This window comes from Lolium perenne, chromosome 7 (assembly GCF_019359855.2).
Source record: "Lolium perenne isolate Kyuss_39 chromosome 7, Kyuss_2.0, whole genome shotgun sequence".
Lineage (NCBI taxonomy): Eukaryota > Viridiplantae > Streptophyta > Magnoliopsida > Poales > Poaceae > Lolium > Lolium perenne.
The window spans coordinates 117775934-117794941 of record NC_067250.2 but is presented as its reverse complement, the minus strand read 5'-3'; the positions used below and the strand labels follow the sequence as shown (position 1 = coordinate 117794941).

Below are 19008 nucleotides of genomic sequence, written 5' to 3'. Positions count from 1 at the left end.
AGAGGAGGACCCGATCTACTGTTCTACCAAGCCAAATCTCATTCCCCCTTGTATTCATCGAGAAGCTTGCTTCCTAGGGTTCCTTGGAAACCCTAGGTGGGCAAGAGGAGTCCGGAAGTATCCGGGCTGTGGATTTGCTCCGGGCAAGATTGTGAAGGTTTGGAGGCTACCTCAAAGTCTACCACAAGTGAGTGAGCTATTCCTTCGTGGGATAGGCTCCGGAGAATAGGGTGAGCCTTCGTGGCGTGGGGAATCCTTCGTGGGACCTCCACCCCTCCAAACGTGACGTACCTTGTTGCAAAGCAAGGGAACACGGGAATACATCCTCGTCTCTGCGTGCTATCGGTTATCTCTAACCGAACTCCTTACTTGTGATTTAAACTGCCTGAGAGAGCCTTCGTGCTCGAGATAGTTGTATCTTCATATAGGTTGCTTCACCTAGTTTGCATTAGGCTCACCTTTATATTCCGCAAAGCCTAATATTGCAAAGAAAGGATTAAAATCTGTAGAAACCTATTCACCCCCCTCTAGGTTTACCATCTCTATACTTTCACCTTCCTCTACGAAGGCGACGCCGAGATGATCGTCAAGGTGTTCGACACAACATCTTGCCGCATGCACTACCACACGGACTAGTCCGGCGAGGACACCGACAACCAGTGTTGTTCGAGTGTTCTTTCTTTGTGGCAAAGATGGCCACCGACCAATTGAAGCCACCAGTTTAGGTTTATGTATGTTTTTTATGCGCATCAAAGAACAACCACGTACTCATAGCCACAACTGGATTTTCCAGTTTGAGTGACTAAGAGTGTGTGAGAGTGTTATTTTCTTGACATCGAGCACACGAAACACGCGAGGCCAATACTAGTTAGGATTCCTCATTTTCTAGTATTTTAACCATGTTTCAAACTATGTACTACTTTTGTAATGTTTAAATGAAAAAGGAAAAAAGAATAGGTAAAAATATTATGCATCGAGCCTTGGGTACCCCAGACGCAGACGAATGCGTGGTAAAAAAAGGACTATTTTCATATCCGTAGATCGACACTAATGGACAAGCGCAACATCTGATATGTGTGGTCCCGTTGGACATGCCTAAACGGATGGCCTTAATTGAAGATGTTAGGGCATCTCCAACCGCGTGACCCAAACCGCGTCCGCGCGTCCGGATGGGTTGAGCCGGACAAAATCCCGGCCCAACGCGGGGACGCACCGCAAAAGCGGACGGCCGGGGCGTCTGGAACGACGCAAACGCGGCCCAAATCTAGGCTAGGTTTGTGTGGCCGCGGATGGCACGCGCCGTCCGCTCGCGTCCGGGCGCTGGTCGCCTCGTCTCCCTAGGGCCCACCTGTCGGTGACCCGTGAGGCTATTAAATGGGGACTGGAGGGGATCTGGCCCTCCACTCCAGTCCCCACTCCACTCCCGCAGCGAAACCGCCGCCATGGCCCCGAAGCGACGGTTCTCTTCCGGAGCCAACGGCGTCGAGGCGAGCAGCATCCGCCGTCGTCCGCCGCGCTGCGGCCTTCCGGAGGAAACCGAGGCGGCCTCCACATCGGAGAGGTCGCCCGCGGCGGCGCGGCATTGCCGCAACCGCCGCCTCTGCTGCTCGAGCCCAAGCCCGAGTCCTCGGAGGAGGACCCGGACCTCCGCGCCGCGCTGCTCATCTCGGCGGCGGAGGAGGACGCGAAATGGCCGCACCTCCATGCGGCCATTCGCACCTCCGAGATGGAGGAAGCGGCCCGCGGGGAGGTCGAGGAAGCCGAGGGCCGGGAGCTCTACGCCTGTGTCCGCCAGCGCGACGGGGAGGAGGAGGAAGCGGTGCGGCGGGAGGAGGCCGGGCGCCGCGCCGACGAGGAGCGCCGCGAGGAGCACGGGCGGCAGAGGCTGTGCGCCGCGCCTGGCAGGAGAGGGAGGCGCTGCTCCGTGCGCCGCCGCATCCTCGGGTGGCTCCGGACCCCCACTTGGCCTGGGAGGAGGCCCTGTGGTCTCCGTGGCCGGAGTCCCCGGCGCGGTCGAGCCACAACAGTGCCTTGCCGCCCGGGGACGTCGTCCACGACGACGACGACACAGACGACGCCCACAGGGGCTAGGCCACCGCGCCGCCGACCAAACCCTAATAGAGGGTTTTTAGTTTAAATTTAAAAGCCCATATAGGGGCTTCTTTTGTTAGTTATTTGCCCAAAATAGGGCTATGTACAAATCTGCCGAAAATAGGGCATATGTTTAATCAAATTTCGTTTAAATTTTCCTTTTTTTCTTTTGTTTTGGTGTTTCTCCGATTATACGCTACTACTATCCAAACATTCCAAAACGGACGGCCCAGCGCGTTCGTTTGGATCGCGCGGTTGGAGATGTCCTTAAAAGGAATCTCCAATGTTTTTCTTTCCTTTTTTTTCCCGACCCAAACGATCTGCACAGTGTCACGCCCTACTACTGCAAACCCTGTCCCGAGGTCCCACCCAATAGAGAGACGAACATATGCCCGGTGGGTACACAACAAAACTCGAACCCACCCGAAAATTCAAACGTCCCGCCCTCCCCCGCGCACCACCCCTATCCCTTTCGCCCCGTGCGCCCCTCCAGATCCCGTGCGCCGTCCCTGGACTCGCCCTCCACACCCGCACCAACCGCGTGGACCGCGCGTTTCCACCGCGAACTCACTGGCTCTCGGCAGCTCACCCGTCCTGAAATTTTCGAGCGTCTCCCGCCCGTTGGGCTGCTTTCGGCTGTAAAACCCCTCTCGCCCCGCCCTCTCCCCTCCCATTCCCCAAACCCCCTCCCCACTTTCAAACCCAATCTGCCCCGAACCCTAGCGGCCAACCAGCCATGGCCCCCAGCTCCCCGTCCTCCGCCGCCACGCCGGCGCGCGCCTCCTCCCGCAAGCGCAAGGCCACCGCCAAGGCCGTCGCCGACCCCGACCTCGACCAGGACGCGCCGGCGGCGGCGGACACGGACAAGCGCCCGCGCAAGGGGGCTTCGTCGTCCTCGGGGGCCAAGAAGCCGCCCAAGAAGGCGACCAAGCCGCCGAGGAAGAAGGAGGCGGCGGCGGCCGTCGAGAAGCCGGCGGAAGACGAGGTCTGCGGCGAGGAGCCGGACGAGGAGGAGCTGGCGCTGGGGGAGGAGGAGGACCTGGCCGCCGCGGGAGATCACGACGGCGCGCAGGCGGCGGCGAAGAAGCGCGTCGCCAAGCCGACCAAGGCCAGGAAGGTGGCCGGCGCCGGCGGTGGTGACAAGGACCCGGAGTTCGTAGGGGAGCCCTTCCCCGCCGACGAGGCACGCTCCAAGTGGCCCAAGCGCTACCAGCGCGCCGCGACCGCCAGGTAACGCGTCCTTACCCACGGTTCCCGTTCCAGATCTGTTTTTTTTTTTTTTTGCGCTTGGTGATTTTAGTGCTGATGAACGTTTTCCCCTCTTGTGTCGTGTCGCGCAGGCCGGATGAGGACGAGGAGGTCAAGGCGCGGTGCCACTACCGCTGCGCGGTCGTCGACGGGATCGTCTACGCGCTTGACGACGACGTTTATGTGCAGGTACTGCTCTCTACGCAGCTTTTCTTTTGCTCTCTAGTAACATTTCTGGTTGCGACACAACTGCTCCACCTGCATCGACTGGCGACTGCTCGCATCACAACGCGAGCTACAGGCTTGACTTATATCAGAATAAAAGCCCCATGCTTTATTGAAAATGTTTCATTGCAGATTGAAATGGAGTATGTCGTCTGTTAAATTTGCGTTTTGTTAGAAAATGCTGCCCATTTCTCATGTGCTGTTTTCCCTGTTTGTATAATAATCAATCTGCTAAGTGCTGATTAACTTGACACTTCACTTGCGTCAAGTAGTGTTTGTTTAATTAGTCTGCCCTGCAAGCTTATACATACAGTTTAACTGCAAGCTGTTCAAGTGCGTTTTAAATAATACAAACCACATGCCTTCAGTTTGACTCTGGTTAAAGTCCGTGGAACTTAATAACTCAACTGACTGTTCGCAACTTTACATGGTTTACTTGGACTCTGCATATCTTGCTCTCTGACTTTTCTGTCTGCAAGATAAAGGATCCTTTTGCATAGAGTGTCTACTGTTTGCATCATGCCATGAGTTACACGCTTGCATTCTGTGAATAAAGCTTCTTGCTTGCTTCAAAACTGTTTCTTCAAATTGAGTAACTAGTCTGTACAATCTCTGTTTTCTTACAAGATGCCCTCATCATTGCTTGCGCTCTGATTTTTCTGTTTGTATAGTGAATGCTCTACATGCTGCTTAACTCTGCACCTAACTTGCATAGACTACTGTTTGTTGATTACACCTTGTCCTGAGCTTCAACCTTATATTCAATTTATCCATGACCTGTTTAAGTGCATTTTAGATAATAGTAATTATATGTCTTTGGTTTGACTCTTGTTAAAGTTCACAGAACTTACTCTAACTAAATTTTGTACATTGTTTACTCACTTGGAAGAATTTTTACCAATAATATAGTTGAACTCTCATATTTATTCCCATGTTGTACTAATTAATGCTCTATCCTACTGTTGTGATTCATTTTACCATTCGTAGGCTGCAGAAAACGAAGCGGACTATATCGGACGAATAACAGAACTATTTGAGGGCACAAACAAAAGCAAGTATTTTACCTGTCGTTGGTTTTTTCGACCTGAGGATACCGTGAGTACTGGCTGAGTATTGTATTGTGATAGTATACTGTTCTACATGTAGAGAGTAGAACTAATAATAGCGTTAATATTTATCCTGCAGGTCATATCGAGAGCGAAATTTGTTGATGATCATCAGCATGATCCAAAACGTGTTTTTCTCTCTGAGGATAAGAATGATAATGAGCTCGATTGCCTCATTTCAAAGGTGAAGATAGTATATGTTGATCCAAATGTAAGTGCCCTTCTTCAAATCTCCGCTGTGTCATTTATCTATTGTTTCTCATTATACGCTTCCCTTCATTCCAGATGGACCCGGAAGCTAAGGCTCAACTTGTGGCTGATACTGAGCTATACTACGATATGTCGTACTCTGTCGCCTACTCCACATTTGGTAATATCCCGTCAGGTAATAGCTCCTGCAAGCTTACATAAGTGGTTTACCTAGGGTAATGCAATTACGCAAACTAGTCATTGCCATCTGTACATTCTTGCTGTTTCTTCCAACATGTTTAAGTAATTTGCCCTCATTTGTAACTGTTGCGTGCAATATTCTTAAAATCCAAACAATTTAACTTCTATTTCCATGCATGCATTATTTAAAATATTAATTGTGCCAACAGCTTCAATTAAATCCAAGATTCTTTTTTTACTCAAAGCAAGCAGCTTGTCTTTATCCAAGCAGTGCAGTTACATCATTGATTGAAAGAGATACAGTTTCATAAGCCGGTTAGCCTAACTATGTGATTTGCATTTTCTGTAGATGTCCATGAGAATTCTGGTATTTCTTCGGATGCTGATTCGGGGAGTGGTACACCAGAAAGAACGGCAACACTCCTAGATCTTTATTCCGGCTGTGGCGGTATGTCCACAGGGCTGTGCTTGGGTGCAGCGCTTGCTGGCCTGAAACTTGTTACGGTAATTAGTGTGCTCAATAATTTTCAAAAGTGTATGTTATACCCCCAAGCACTGATTATATTCTTTATTGCTTTGTAGAAATGGGCTGTAGACCTGAACAGTTATGCATGCAAAAGCCTCAAGTACAATCATCCCAGAACAGAGGTGCGGCTATAGACCTATTGAAGTTGCATCTTGGATTTTTTTCCCATACAGCTGACAAAAAATCTCTTCTGTCCTCTGGGTGTAGGTTCGGAATGAGAAGGCTGAGGATTTCCTTGCCCTTCTTAAGGAATGGGCAGTTCTTTGTAACAAGTATGTTCATAGCCCTGATTCTGATGCAACAAGTCCTGTTGATGAGGATGATGACGATAGTGAGCCACTTGGAAAAGATGAATTTGTAGTCGAAAAGCTACTTGAGATCTGCTATGGTGGCAATGGGAGGAAGAATGGTATCTATTTTAAGGTACTTGCCTAAAATTTTCTGCTAGTCTTAGTGGTTCATGTGTAGAGCTAGTACTTCTGGAATTTCTGCATAGACCAGTTCATGTAATATTGTTTTGCAGGTGCAATGGAAGGGCTATGGACCAGAGGAGGATACCTGGGAGCCAATCGAAAACCTAAGGTTTGTATATATGTGCTGTATGCTCAATGCATGTTAGTTTTGATTTTCAGTGCACTGATTTTTGTTTCATAAACTAGTGATTGCCCACTGAAAATTAAAGAATTTGTACAAGAGGGGCACAAGCGCAACATTTTACCACTGCCTGTGAGTTTCTTCTTTTCTTTTGCTTTATCATTCAGCTCAATTCAAGATTTGCTGATTCATTTTACTTTTATTGTGAAATTTCAAAGGGTGATGTGGATGTCATTTGTGGTGGTCCACCTTGCCAAGGCATTAGTGGGTTCAACCGGTTTAGGAATTACAATGACCCATTAAAGGATGAGAAAAACCAACAAATGGTCACATACATGGACATTGTCTCCTACCTGCAACCAAAGTTTGTGCTTATGGAAAATGTTGTGGACATTTTGAAGTTTGCCGATGGTTATCTTGGCAGATATGCATTGAGCCGCCTGGTTGCGCTGAACTACCAAGCCCGACTTGGTATGATGGTAGCTGGTTGTTATGGGCTTCCTCAGTTTAGAATGCGGGTGTTTCTATGGGGAGCTCTACCTTCTCTGGTTTGTTTTTGTTCCTCGCCACTGTAAATTCATGCTACATATATTGCCTAAATCAGTGATCATGTGCATTTGGTCTGGCAGGTGCTGCCAAAGTATCCTCTCCCTACCCATGATGTAGTTGTTCGTGGTGGGGCTCCAAATGCTTTCTCTGTAAGTGCAGCCCCAAATTTAGCCAAAGCAAATGGGGGAAGTGTAAATCTGCTCACCATCTTGTATTTGTGTGCAGCAAAGCATTGTGGCATATGATGAAACTCAGAAGCCAACATTGAAGAAAGCTCTGCTTCTTGGTGACGCAATTTCAGATTTGCCAAAGGCAAGTGCTTACTATACTTTCCGCAAAAAAATGCTTACCATATATATTTAATCAGTCCTTCCTTCTGCATCGAATCTTATGTCTTCTTCGCAGGTAGAGAACTATCAGCCTCACGAGGTAATTGAATATGGTGCTCCACCCAAGACTGAATTTCAGTGCTATATACGACTTAGTCGTAAAGGTACCGCATATAGCTCTATTAGTAAATGATTTCACTTTTTGTTTCCCAAAAGGCATTTCCATGTGCATTTGTGTGTTTAGTCTCAATTCTATTTCTGTGTAGTGAGTTTAGTTTTGCTGTTCCAGATATGTTGGATTTTTCATATGGTGATACCACTTGTCCTGAAGAAGGCAAACTCTTAGATCACCAGCCCTTGAGGCTAAACCAAGATGACCATGACCGAGTCTTGCAGATTCCTGTAAAGAAAGTATGTGACTGTTTCTTTGCCCATTGTTTTCTCTTCTCCCTTGTGCGACCTTGCTGAATTTTGTTTTCCAGGGAGCCAACTTCCGTGACCTGACAGGTGTCATGGTAGGAGCAAATAATATTGTGGAGTTTGATCCCAAGATTAAGCGGGTTTACCTGAAGTCTGGAAAACCATTGGTAAGTGTTCTACCTAACACCTCTAATGATGTTTCCATGATGGTGCATGATTTTCTGTCACATGTCACAATATGTTGCTACATATCAGACAACAGGACCAGTGAGAGTAGCATGAAAAATAAACAGACCATGTTGCATTTATTATGTTCTCTGACATTTTATTACTGAATCAAGATATTTGTTCTATAACTATAAGTTTCTGAAAAGCTGGGCTGTTCATGTGGCCAGGTACCTGACTACGCAATGTCTTTCATAAAAGGCAGATCACCGAAGTAAGTGCCAACCATTCCTGGCATTCTTTTCTTAAAATGTACAGGGTTGTTACAGCTGTTCTTTACACAAGATGCTCTATGATGGTTTTGTAGGCCATTTGGTCGGTTGTGGTGGGATGAGACAGTTCCTACTGTGGTGACGAGAGCAGAGCCTCATAACCAGGTAAGGTTTCGCATAAGTTAATGTTCTGGACAGTAATGTTTTGGGTTGAGTTTTTTCTTTTCTGAATGTATTGGTTCTGCTGCCTGTAGATTATACTGCACCCGAATCAGGCACGGGTTTTGACTGTTCGTGAGAACGCCAGGCTGCAGGGATTCCCTGATTACTACAGGATGTATGGTCCAATGAAGGAAAAGTATGTTTTTCTATTTTACTGCAATCATATTTTGTTTGTAAACTGTGAACCGAAACTGAACGTTTGCTACCTGTCTTGACTGATGCTTGCAGGTACATTCAAGTTGGCAACGCGGTGGCAGTCCCAGTTGCCCGAGCATTGGGCTACTCTCTGGGTCGGGCATACCAGGGTCAGCTGGAGGGAACTGATCCGCTCTTTGTGCTGCCTGAGAGCTTCACTTATGTCAGACCGAATGAGGTAGTCGAGCACTAGAATGGAGAGCTTTCCCCTCTGCTGGGTCTGATTATGTGTTGTTGCTGGAATCAAAATGCTGCTCCCTGCTAGAATTGATTGATTGAGTATTGTAGTACTGTCATTGTGATGTTCCAAACATTCGTTGCTGGTTAAACATTATCTTTGGTTCCATATAAATGTAGAACCATTCATTGATAGTGTAATGTTCCAGTGGAAGTCCCTGGCTGCTCTTTATTGTTGCACTTGGTCTGATATTGTGTGTGATTTTCTGTGCTTGTTGGATGAATCATTGGCAGTTTAACTATTCAAGGCTTGAATCAAGGAGTGTTGTGCAGAACCTTATTCTTGATTCCACATAGAAGTATTATTCATTGCTGGTGTAGTGTTCTAGTGGTAGTTCTGGCTGCTGTTTACCATTTCAGTTGGTCTTATACAACATTATGTGGAACTTAACATGATTCTTTTTGACTAGTTCTCATACATTGCTAATGTATTGGTTCAATTGTAGTACAGGCTGGTCTTTATTATTGCAGTCGGTCCGATGTTGTTTGATTTTTTTGTACTTATTTGTTGATCATTCACAGCTAAACTATGCAATTCTAAAATCATCGAACGGTATGCATACTTCTACATGATCCTTGTTTCCAGATATCTTGTAGTATGTTTTTATGTTGCTGGATGAATTTTATGCCAGTTAAGTCACGCAAAACTTAAATTGGAGAGTTAGGTAGTATGAAATAGGCGTAGGAAGTAATTCAAAGGTAAAGTGGGTGATTTGAACATAAATACAGACTTAGTGTTACAATCCTATGTAGCCGCGCCATGTTCCGCATCTTCCAAATTTTTGACTTAGTTTGGTTATCTGCTGTGACATGGTCAGCAAGATACAGCTCTAGCTCCATCTTCTCTTCCTGTGCTATCTTTTCTCTTCTACCTTCGACGTTGTTCTTGTTTCCTTCTTTTCTTCTTTGAGCTCTCGATTCAGATCAATATCCCTTCATAATTGTTCCAAAAATTTCTCAATGTCCTCTTCACTGGAGCATGCCACTCAGGATCAACATAACGACAATAGCCATAATCATTTAGGAATAAATTGACATCTAAAATGAGGGAGCACAAATTCATGGCAGCAAAACAACACACTGGAATCCCCATTACCACAATAATCGGGATCATACAGCCAAGGTGTACACCGCCGGACCATCAGACAACAAATCGACCAAAACTCATAACAAATCCCCATTCCCCCAACTGAAAACCCTAGCCCAGACACACTGACCTCTTCACCCCAGCTGAATTTGGTCGATTTCATCGCTCCAGGACACCATGATGGGACACGACGTGGCGGTGTCGAGTTCTTCGCTCCTGGAGCGCCGAAAGAGAGTGAGCTGAGGGGAGCGAGAGTGAGAATTGGTCGGTCAAAGCGGTGACCATTTTCAGGGCTTAACCCTAGCCCCAATTATGGTGTTTTGCCAATTTGTTATTTTTCGCAACACTGCAAATTTCCGAAGCCGTCCGATCTAAATCGAACCACTGGACGAAAACTCGTCGTTAAACCTTGTCTTTCCTTCTCGGGATTGGCAGCACGGTCGCCACCGAATGGCATCCTCCCGGCTGGTCCCGAGAGCCGGCGCTCCGCCGCCACCGTCCGCGATGCGCACCACGCCGTCGGAGCGCCACCCCTTCACGGTACCGCCTCCCTCCTGCGGTCCTGCCGGCCATCTCTCTATGACTCTTCCGTCATGGTCTCCGTTCATCTCGCCTCGCTGCTCAGCTCACTGAACCACTGGTGTTTCCGATCTATTCCCTCACAGGAGGTCCGAACCGTCGCGCGGGAGGCCGCGCCCTCGCTTCCATGGGACGAGAATTTGTAATGCTCACACCTGTCCCTTCTTTCCCGTTTGCTCACCAGTTGTTTCTGCGACGCGCGCAATGTGTTTGCTCAATTGTCGTCAAGAATGACGAGTTTCCGTTATAGCAGCTCTCTGTTGGTATCCTTCGAGTGCTTGCTATGATTCAATCTTAAATGGGAGAGCAAACCGTCATTTTTGGATTAGCTAGGACTATTCTCTGGGACTTGGAACTCATTGGCAATGAGCTAACGAGCAAAGCTTAAACGCGTCATCGCCAAATTGCTACCTACACTACACTACACTACGCTTCATTGCAGTGATGTGCTTGTGTGTGCACATGGGTAGAGGGCTAGAGGCATTGTGCTAAACTAATAGTTTTTGTGAACCAACGAGAATGATTCGTAGGGAAAATAAATTTGTGCCCTTTCGTTTGATTTTTTTTTAAGCTGCAGCGGGAGAAAAGAGGTTTGCAGAAAAACAGATCCCGTGAGTTCAAAATATTCGTCTGAGGAACCTTCTTAGCTCCTCTTTTCCGACTAAATTTTTTCCACCGTCAACAGCCATTCGTCCTATTGGTATTTTCAAGTCAGCTCCTTCCTTACTTCTTATATCGTTCTCAATTTATGCATGGTAACCAACCCCTTTTTTTATTGTTAGTACTACATACTGCTAGATGAAAATGTATATTTCCAAGAATTTTGTTTGTGTTTTTAAACAGCATCCTTTTTAGTAATGAACTTCTGCATGGCTCTTGTGGAGTTAAGTCTTTTATTCACCGGGAGAAGTCATATAGTTTCTGATAATAAACATGCTTTCTATTACCCTGCAATTCTGCATAGAGAAGCGATAATCCTGGAGCACGAAGAAAAGGTCAACAAATATCAGGCTGTGCTTGCAGCATATCTGAAGGACAAATACTCTATCAAGGCTTCTGATAAAGGTATTGGTGTGGGAATTGCGTTGGTTCTTTAATAAAGAAGTCATCCCAATCGTATTAAAACCCCATTGAAATTTAGTGATTTAGAATTGAGAGATGGTTTTAGTTTATATTCCAATTAAAGCCTTGTCAGCACACACTTTTTTGGGGTATTTGGATTACGCAGAAGGAAAACCAAAACATATCTCTGTCTCCCTGTTACGTTGGACCAACAAATCCGTGAAAATTAGAGTTGACACCTGGATTACTATGTAGGAGTGAATGCTTTGAGTACACTTGCTTACATAATGCTCACAGTTGAAAGATGAAGTATTCTGAACGCATAGGACAATATATTAATATATGAAAAATAGCATCGGACTAGTACTATCGGATATATATACTCGCATTAGATATCTTGTATGGTGAATCTTTGTGTCAACACATTTTTGTTGTCAACAATGGTACTTAACTGTATAGGTCATGAATGCAAGAGTTTTCGCACCCCCTACAAGAATTGGACTCCTTTTAATAAAAATCATGCTTTTCAAACGAGCCTTAGCGGAGTTTTCATTCTACATGTACAAATAATATTCAACTGTTGAATCTGAAATGAACCAAAATGCCGTCCTCCCAGGAGGTAGGAGCCTTCGGCCCCATTGCGCAGCTGTGCCGCAGTCCAGGTCCAGACATCCTCAGGCCAACAACTCGTAATTCTCACTTATCTCTCCCTGATCTTTTGTTTACATACCATTGTTTCTGCAACGCGTGCTTCGTGTTCATTCAATCGTTGTCGAGAATTACAACTTTTGGTTTTGTAGCTCTATTGCTAAATACTTCTCAATGTTATAAGCAAGCACACTTTCCTCTCAGTGAAAACTTGGAGGAGGTGAGAAGACATCATTGTGATTACTCAGGAGTTGGAACATAATGACAATTTACAATCTCCATCACCCAAATGCTGACTAAATTTGCCTGGGCATGATGTCAAAACGACTTTTTCTAAGGACTGAAAAATAGCTTTCGTTAACCGACAACAATAGTTCGTAGGGAAAATGAAGGGCAAGTGTGAGAGATGGTTTTGTTATTCTGTCTTTTCATTTGGTTTTATGAAAATTCGTAGTGCAAGAAATGCTGTTTACAGAAAGGCAGAGCCAGTGAGTTCAACATATTCTTCTGAGGAACCTTATTATTTGCTCGGAATGGCCATAATGTTCAGGCTTTGTCAAGCAAATGATGCCACAAGAGGATTTATTTGCTATTTCTGGGAGGATATTTCAACTTTATAATCACATCTACTCATAACAAAAAGAATAATATATTGAAGGCATCATAATATGAGTCGCAAGGAGACTTTTTTGCTTGACTTGTTTTTCTGCTGTCACATTAAAGGTTATTTCGAGTTCATACATGGCAAGGATTTAGCACATCCGGGATAAACTCTGTATTTTACAAGTTATCTTCTACTTTGTTCTTGACTTGTTATCGGTTTCTCCATTTTAACAAACCCTTATTTCAAACTGCTAAATGAAGATGCATCTTCCAAACAGTTTTGTTGGTTTTCTTAACATATATTTTTCAGTCAAATGATTTTTATTCGTGAACACGTATATGGTTGTTATGGAGCTTAGTTGTTGCTTAGTCACTGTGATAAATCATGAAAACTAACAGTAAAAATTATTGTATTAGAGAAGCAAAAGACGTGGTCCATGAAGAGAATCAGTTTATTACAGAAGCGGAATACCTGGATCATGAAGAGAAGGTCAACAAATACCAGGGTATGCTTGCAGCACGTTTGAAGGCTAAATACTTTTCTGGCGAGGCTTTTGATGAAGGTACTACCTCACTCCACCTGGCATTTCCTGTTGAGTAGTAGCAGATCATCTTTTATTTTGAAATTTTGAAATTAAAGCGTGTCTCTTGGGTTATATTCATGATCAGTTATTACAAACAAAACTCTACTCTAAGAATTTGATTTGATGCTAGTTCTCATCATATATATAGAAGGGAGCAGAGGATGGAAGATAGAGACATCTCTATTGTAGGATTCATTGAATTGAAAATACAATTGACTGAAATCAAGATTCTGGTCTCAAGATGCATCCGTAACATACATCATTGGTTAACCCAGATAGATGTTCTGTATTTTGGGCAAGCAGAGGCTTATGATATTGCTTTGGCCAAAATAATTCGAAATTTATATCGACCGAACGTTTGTTTTTTTACTCTCCCGGAGCGAATAAATCGTCAGCCCTTGTATTTTGTAGGATGGCAACTTTTTTCTGCCACGTGGCAAGTTGCCATGGTCCACCACCTAAAAATCCCATGCCCTGTTTTTGACGCGCACATTCATGCGCAATTTCTGTCCAAAGAATTAACTAGAAATCCCACGTTGGCGGTCAACAAGGACCATAATTATATGCTAGTGTAACTTGGTGTAAATTGGCTATGGTAGTAGATGTCCCCTGCCCATGTATCCATGGTCTGATACTCTATAACATTGTGCTGCCTTTGTCCAATTATCTGAATGTCCAACCCCGCGTGGTACGCCATAGGCACACGCATGCGGAGCACCTCTGTTGGGTAAAATCCATTTTTTTTTCAAGAATACACCCTGGAAGCTGTATTAATCATATAGAAGAAAGGCCAAGACAACCGGTACACCGCCAAGAAGGCTACAACTCCACACATACACTACGATACATTGCCAAGCGGAAAATGACACACCCGCTACAAACCCGCTGATAAACGACCCGCCTTGCCATAACATCCAACCACGAATGGCAAGGAGAAGGAAAACACGGCTTCAGGAACGCGTCATGAACCAAGCAAGACACCACCGAAGCTCGACCTCGACTCCAAGGCAACCCGGACCGACTTAACTCCCCTCATGCGCTTAGATGTGACTGCAATAAGGAGGCAGGGTCCTGACGGACTCGGGTAAGATGTCGACCAAGATGCATCCACCATGCCGTACATTGCGCCCCGGAAACCCAGGACCTGGGCAGAAATCCAAGAGCACTTCACCTTGCCCCAACCTCCAACTGTTGCATCGGCCTCTCCCCAAATGGCCTAGACAACGTCTTCAAGAAGATAACGACACCGTGCTGCTGCTGCCGCCTATTCCGGCGAACGGAACCAAAGGTTTCCCCCGGCAACCGAGGCGAGGGAAGGCGCGATGTAGGCCATGATCACGCCTCCAACAAGGAAACGACGCCCGCAGGCGCCGCCGTGGTCAGATACGTCCACTGCCGAGCAGGGATTTCTCCCCGGCCATACACCGAGACGCCAATGGCGCCCGAGCTGGACTGGAGATGTTGGACGAAGATGAAAGTTGCCGGCTTTAGCCACCATTGTCGAGAGGAGAGGAACACCGCCGTAGGAGAAGGGCATCGACCACCACTGGCATCACCACTGCCACCACTGCCTAGCCTGCTGCCGCTGGCACCACCTCGGTGCCAGGAAGCCAACGCAGCCGGGCGCCGTCACGCCAGCCTGCCTCCAGTGACCCGATGACAGCGAGCACGGACCTGGCTGCAGATGCAGGGGCAGCACCGCCGGATGGAGGAAGCCACCATCTCCTTCGTAGTCGCGCCGAGCCACCGCCGGAGATCCAGAACGCCGCCACGAGATGGAGAGAGGGAGCACCGCCACCGGGAGTAGGCCCGGTCTCCGCCGGCACAGCCCGGGTTTTGCCCTGCCGTGCCCCTTGGCGGCGGCGAGGGGGTGAGAGACGCTGGGAAGGCCCTGGGTCGCCGGGATCTGAGGCTGGCGGAGCTCTGCTTTCGTGAAGGGGAGAGGCGAGTTCCGCAATAGGTATTCTCAATGTCTCGTAAAGTCCATTTTATATGCGTGCCTAACTTTGTATGGTTCGCCAGATAATCTTTGTCATAAGTTAAATTTAAATGTTAGTTCCGTCCTTCTGCGTTCTCAGTGGAGCTGCGTATGTAACCTTATGTTCTCCATTTTCACCACTCCCTTACAGAATTGACAGGAGACATGTTTGAAGAAATTACTATCCAGTCTGAGACCATCAGAATGAGCAGGTGCAATTGTGTCTCTGTTTGTGTTTTTTGCCGAATAGTGTTTTGGAATTCGTTGTAACAACCATTTGCCTTTTGTTTGCCAGGTTGCCGTTTACAAGTTTATTTGCAGATCCAACAAAATTTTGCTTAGAGAAGAGGGGCACCTAGAAGACAATATCTCCATCTTTCACAGCTGCATCCTCTGCCGAGGTGCAATCCTCTTTCTGTTGCTGGTGAAACCTTTAAGAAGTAGGCACCTCATTTGGCTGCATGAAACTCCTGGCAAGTGGCCACTACCCTTGAAGAACGCCTTATGAGATTACTGGGCAGTTAAATAACTAATAAGTACTAGTAAATGCTCTTCTTAAAGCAAGTAACCATCAACAATCCCAAACCAATAGAGATGTTAATACAGCAAAGCCAGTCTGGTTCGTGTAGAAGGGTAACTACTAACTTCGACCTCTATGGGTATTTTCCCATCTTTTGGGCCAGCACACTGATACTGATATGATATGATTCCCCAGGAGAGGTGTTTTCAACTTTTTACCTGCGTCAGCATCACACCCCCAATCTTTGCATATTTTCCGATTCCTCCTCTGCCGAACGCTTTCATGTGCAGGGCACCAGTATATTATCACACAATATTCTGTTCCCGGTTCCAACACTGTGTCACCAACAATGTCGATTATTCTGGTGCATCTGCGTGACATGACATCGATCCATGGCAAGCTTCAACTTGCAATCTGGAGCACCTGAAACTGCAGCTAGCCGTTCTTATCTTCATGCGACTGTAAGTTGGCTCCTGGGGTGGTTTGGTTTGGTCTGTTGAAGTGCTCCTGTACTTTCCAGTTGTCCCTTCTTGTTGTGTGAGGAAAGCACATTGCTACCAACACTGGGAGTGAGACATTGCATGGTGCATTGGTGCTTGTTCCACCGTGCGCAGCACAGGCCAGCCCCCTGTTTTGATTGCTGTTTGCTTGGACCCTGTGATGTGAGCATCTCACCCTGGTGGGAAGTTTTTCTCCCTTGCGTTCACATGTCCCCCCTTGGGCATTCTTTGAGGTGATTCTCCACTTGCACTTGCCATGCATCACCTGTCTTCAGATTTGATTTAGCTTTTCTCTCTCAATTTTTTTTTGATTTAGCTTAGCTTAGCTTTGCTCTGCTCTGTTTTTTCTTAGTTTTGCAATTGAAATGTGTGCTTCCTAATTTAATTTCCGACGAAGTGTACCTATATGATATCAGGGCTTCCAATTGTCACATTGGAATATACTGTATCAATTATGGGTTCCCACTTCCCAAGCGAAATATTCACGTCTACACTGATACTGAATCTTTTTAATGCCCATGTTTCCAAGAGAATCGACATTAATGTATTTTTTTCACTAATAATATGTTTTTGTCCATTTAGCTAAACAGAACACTCACGCTTATGCATGTGGCAATGGAGTTCATATTTCGTAAAAAGTGTAGATTTGTTCTGCAGCATGCACATGTTACTAGGAATCATATCGGAAAAAGCATCTCAGTGAATAGGATATGTTAGATCTTGATGCTACAATCTACATTCATATGCCAAAAGTGCTTGATGCATATGTCGAACCTTGTTTGATACAACCTTGCAATTTGCAAATACAATAACTCCTACGCCACTGAGCTGCTGATCGAAAGCAATTGGTAGGTACATTGGCATCGATGAAGTAGACAATTCATTAGGAATCACAAAGCCATTACATGGAAGTTGAGCTTATGATATCATCAAGTGAAGACACTATTTTTTCTCTTCATTTAGTTGCACAGCATAATGGAAAGCTAAACACTTGTCCTTCTCACTGGCTTATGGTCTTTCCTTGCTCTCTCACTCTCATACTTTGATCTTGCTACTGTTCCTTCTGTTCTAACGGGTTCAAGTTTGCAACTTGCAATAATACATCTTATCCATGTTAATTTATACATACAAGATAAGTACCTAAATGGTTACACAAAACACATTCCAGATAAGGGAAACTGATTGCAGGGTGCAGGGTGCATGCTGATCCCAGGCATCGCCATTAAATAATTATATATCATTGTTTAGTTTTACATGCATGTTCTTATTGATATAGTAGTTGTTATCCTCTCAAGTAAAAATCTGGGTGGATAATTCGAGTATAACAATATTCATCATTCAATAGAAGCAGCAACAGTGGTGCTCTCCTTGCAGCATGTCTCCGAGGAGCAGCTACTGTGATTGCTCGAGGCGGCCTTCTCTTCTGGCGCCGATTGCTCCGACAGCTGCTCGAGCTTCTTGGTCAGCTCGGCCTTCTCGTCCCTGAGATTGGCGCTCTCGCGGCAGGCGTCAGCGCACTGCCTCAATGCACCGTTGAGCTCGTCGAGGAGGCGGCGGTTGGCGCCGCGGAGGTGGGTGACCTGCGCCCACAGCTCGCTCAGCTGCCGCTGCTTACGCATGCGTGACCGCCGCGCCGACTCCCGGTTTGATACCATCCGCCTCCTCCTCCTTTCCTCCTCCGCACCTCCGACGCCAGAGTCAGCACCACCCAATTGGCAGTAGTTAACGGCGTCGGAGCCTGAGCTGGGTGAGCCATTGCCGCTGGCATGGTGAGCCGCTTCTTCAAGAATAGTGTCAAACTCAAAGGCAGCTGCCACATCGTCGCCGGCAAGTAGAGCGGTAGGATCAAAGGAGGGAGGGAAGTAGACCTCAGGCGGCAAGGCCATGCTCATGTGGTGGTGAGTGGCGAAGGAGCGGGAAGGATTTGGAGGCTGGAGGAAGTGAAGGCTGGCCACCTCGCCATGGTTATGGTGGTACATGATCTTGTTCTTCTTGTCTCTTCTTTGCTTATATGGGTGCTTCTAGTGTAGTAGCGCTAGTAGATTATAGCTGCGATGTGGCCAAGTGATTGATCTTGTTTGTTGTCTATGGCTGATGAGGAGAAGAAGCCATGGGTTGGTGAGGGCCTTTTATAGTGTGGCACAGTAGCTTTGTCTGCCCAAGAGAGAGACAATGTATTCTCTTCTCTCTCACAATTGGGATATGTTATCAGTTTTCTTTTTGTAGTTTGAGAATCTAATATATATTGAGCTAGAGTTTGGTAGCTACAAATATGGGCAAGGCCAGTGGGCATCTACGGATTATTATATCCAAAAAATATACTCCTTGCAGATCCTTAATTCTCCTAGATTGTTCTCTGTGTCATCCGTAACTACAAAGCTAGATCTATATCTTGGCTTAATTACCAAGAGTTTTTTTTTTCTCATGATTATTTGGGGTTTTGGATGCATGACTTGACTCGAGTCAGTCTCTTCGCAGAGGTAGAATATAATTCTCCATATTTGTGATTTGTCCATGCCAAACCCTCTCCAGCTTTCACATATTCTCCTAGTGATACCTTGCTTTCGGTAACAAACTTTCAATTCGTAGTACATTATTGCATGGACAAAGCAAAGGCTTTCAGGTAGAGTTGCGTGTAAACTCACAAGTGACAGCCACTTGCTGGCTTGCCGGTGACACCGAGAGACTTGTTAGAGACCAAACGGCGTCGGATTGTGTAATTGCATACAACAATATTACAAAATTCACGCCCTACATTATTTTTATGGAAGTTTCCTGGCTATAATTTAAATATGAGGATGGAAATGGAATTCCAATCTAAGTTGTAAAATTGGCATGATAACCAGCATAAATCCCTATCCGTAATTTTAACAGTGAA

At 46.0% G+C, this 19008-nt stretch overlaps 3 protein-coding genes and 1 long non-coding RNA gene across 4 annotated transcripts; 2 read left to right on the top strand and 2 right to left on the bottom strand.

Moving 5' to 3' along the window:
- Positions 1-2767: 2767 nt before the first annotated feature.
- On the top strand, positions 2768-8723 carry LOC127323878 (DNA (cytosine-5)-methyltransferase 1). The gene is made up of 20 exons (XM_071824579.1): positions 2768-3321; positions 3432-3528; positions 4552-4659; positions 4750-4881; positions 4956-5055; positions 5410-5564; positions 5643-5708; positions 5794-6009; positions 6110-6168; positions 6246-6312; positions 6399-6728; positions 6810-6878; positions 6955-7041; positions 7135-7222; positions 7348-7469; positions 7541-7645; positions 7874-7917; positions 8011-8080; positions 8170-8273; positions 8366-8723. Exons 1-20 carry the CDS (start codon positions 2828-2830, stop codon positions 8523-8525), a joined length of 2673 nt encoding a protein of 890 aa, XP_071680680.1. The 5' UTR covers positions 2768-2827; the 3' UTR covers positions 8526-8723.
- Positions 8724-9247: 524 nt separating this feature from the next.
- LOC127323881 (uncharacterized) lies at positions 9248-9938 on the bottom strand. The gene is made up of 2 exons (XR_007866025.1): positions 9787-9938; positions 9248-9541 (listed from the first exon to the last, which is right to left on the bottom strand). It is a non-coding gene; the product is annotated as an uncharacterized lncRNA (long non-coding RNA).
- A 12-nt stretch (positions 9939-9950) lies between these two features.
- Positions 9951-15840, top strand: LOC127323880 (uncharacterized). The gene is made up of 7 exons (XM_051351981.2): positions 9951-10196; positions 10322-10377; positions 11200-11300; positions 11914-11986; positions 12966-13111; positions 15262-15322; positions 15406-15840. The coding sequence occupies exons 1-7, from the start codon at positions 10107-10109 to the stop codon at positions 15467-15469; spliced, it is 591 nt and encodes a 196-aa protein (XP_051207941.1). The 5' UTR covers positions 9951-10106; the 3' UTR covers positions 15470-15840.
- Positions 15841-16997: 1157 nt separating this feature from the next.
- On the bottom strand, positions 16998-18278 carry LOC127323879 (uncharacterized). The gene has a single exon (XM_051351980.2). The coding sequence runs from the start codon at positions 18107-18109 to the stop codon at positions 17465-17467; it is 645 nt and encodes a 214-aa protein (XP_051207940.1). The 5' UTR covers positions 18110-18278; the 3' UTR covers positions 16998-17464.
- Between the last annotated feature and the right edge of the window lie 730 nt (positions 18279-19008).

Excerpts from the sequence above, each read along its gene's own strand:
- LOC127323878 (XM_071824579.1), top strand. The coding sequence starts at position 2,828 with ATGGCCCCCAGCTCCCCGTCCTCCGCCGCCACGCCGGCGCGCGCCTCC. Across the intron at positions 4,660-4,749 it reads TTTTTCGACCTGAGGATACC|GTCATATCGAGAGCGAAATT; the intron begins GTGAGTACTGGC and ends TTTATCCTGCAG. Across the intron at positions 7,646-7,873 it reads TGAAGTCTGGAAAACCATTG|GTACCTGACTACGCAATGTC; the intron begins GTAAGTGTTCTA and ends TCATGTGGCCAG.
- LOC127323880 (XM_051351981.2), top strand. The coding sequence starts at position 10,107 with ATGGCATCCTCCCGGCTGGTCCCGAGAGCCGGCGCTCCGCCGCCACCG. Across the intron at positions 11,301-11,913 it reads TATCAAGGCTTCTGATAAAG|GAGGTAGGAGCCTTCGGCCC; the intron begins GTATTGGTGTGG and ends CCGTCCTCCCAG. Across the intron at positions 11,987-12,965 it reads CATCCTCAGGCCAACAACTC|AGAAGCAAAAGACGTGGTCC; the intron begins GTAATTCTCACT and ends TTATTGTATTAG.
- LOC127323879 (XM_051351980.2), bottom strand. The coding sequence starts at position 18,109 with ATGTACCACCATAACCATGGCGAGGTGGCCAGCCTTCACTTCCTCCAG.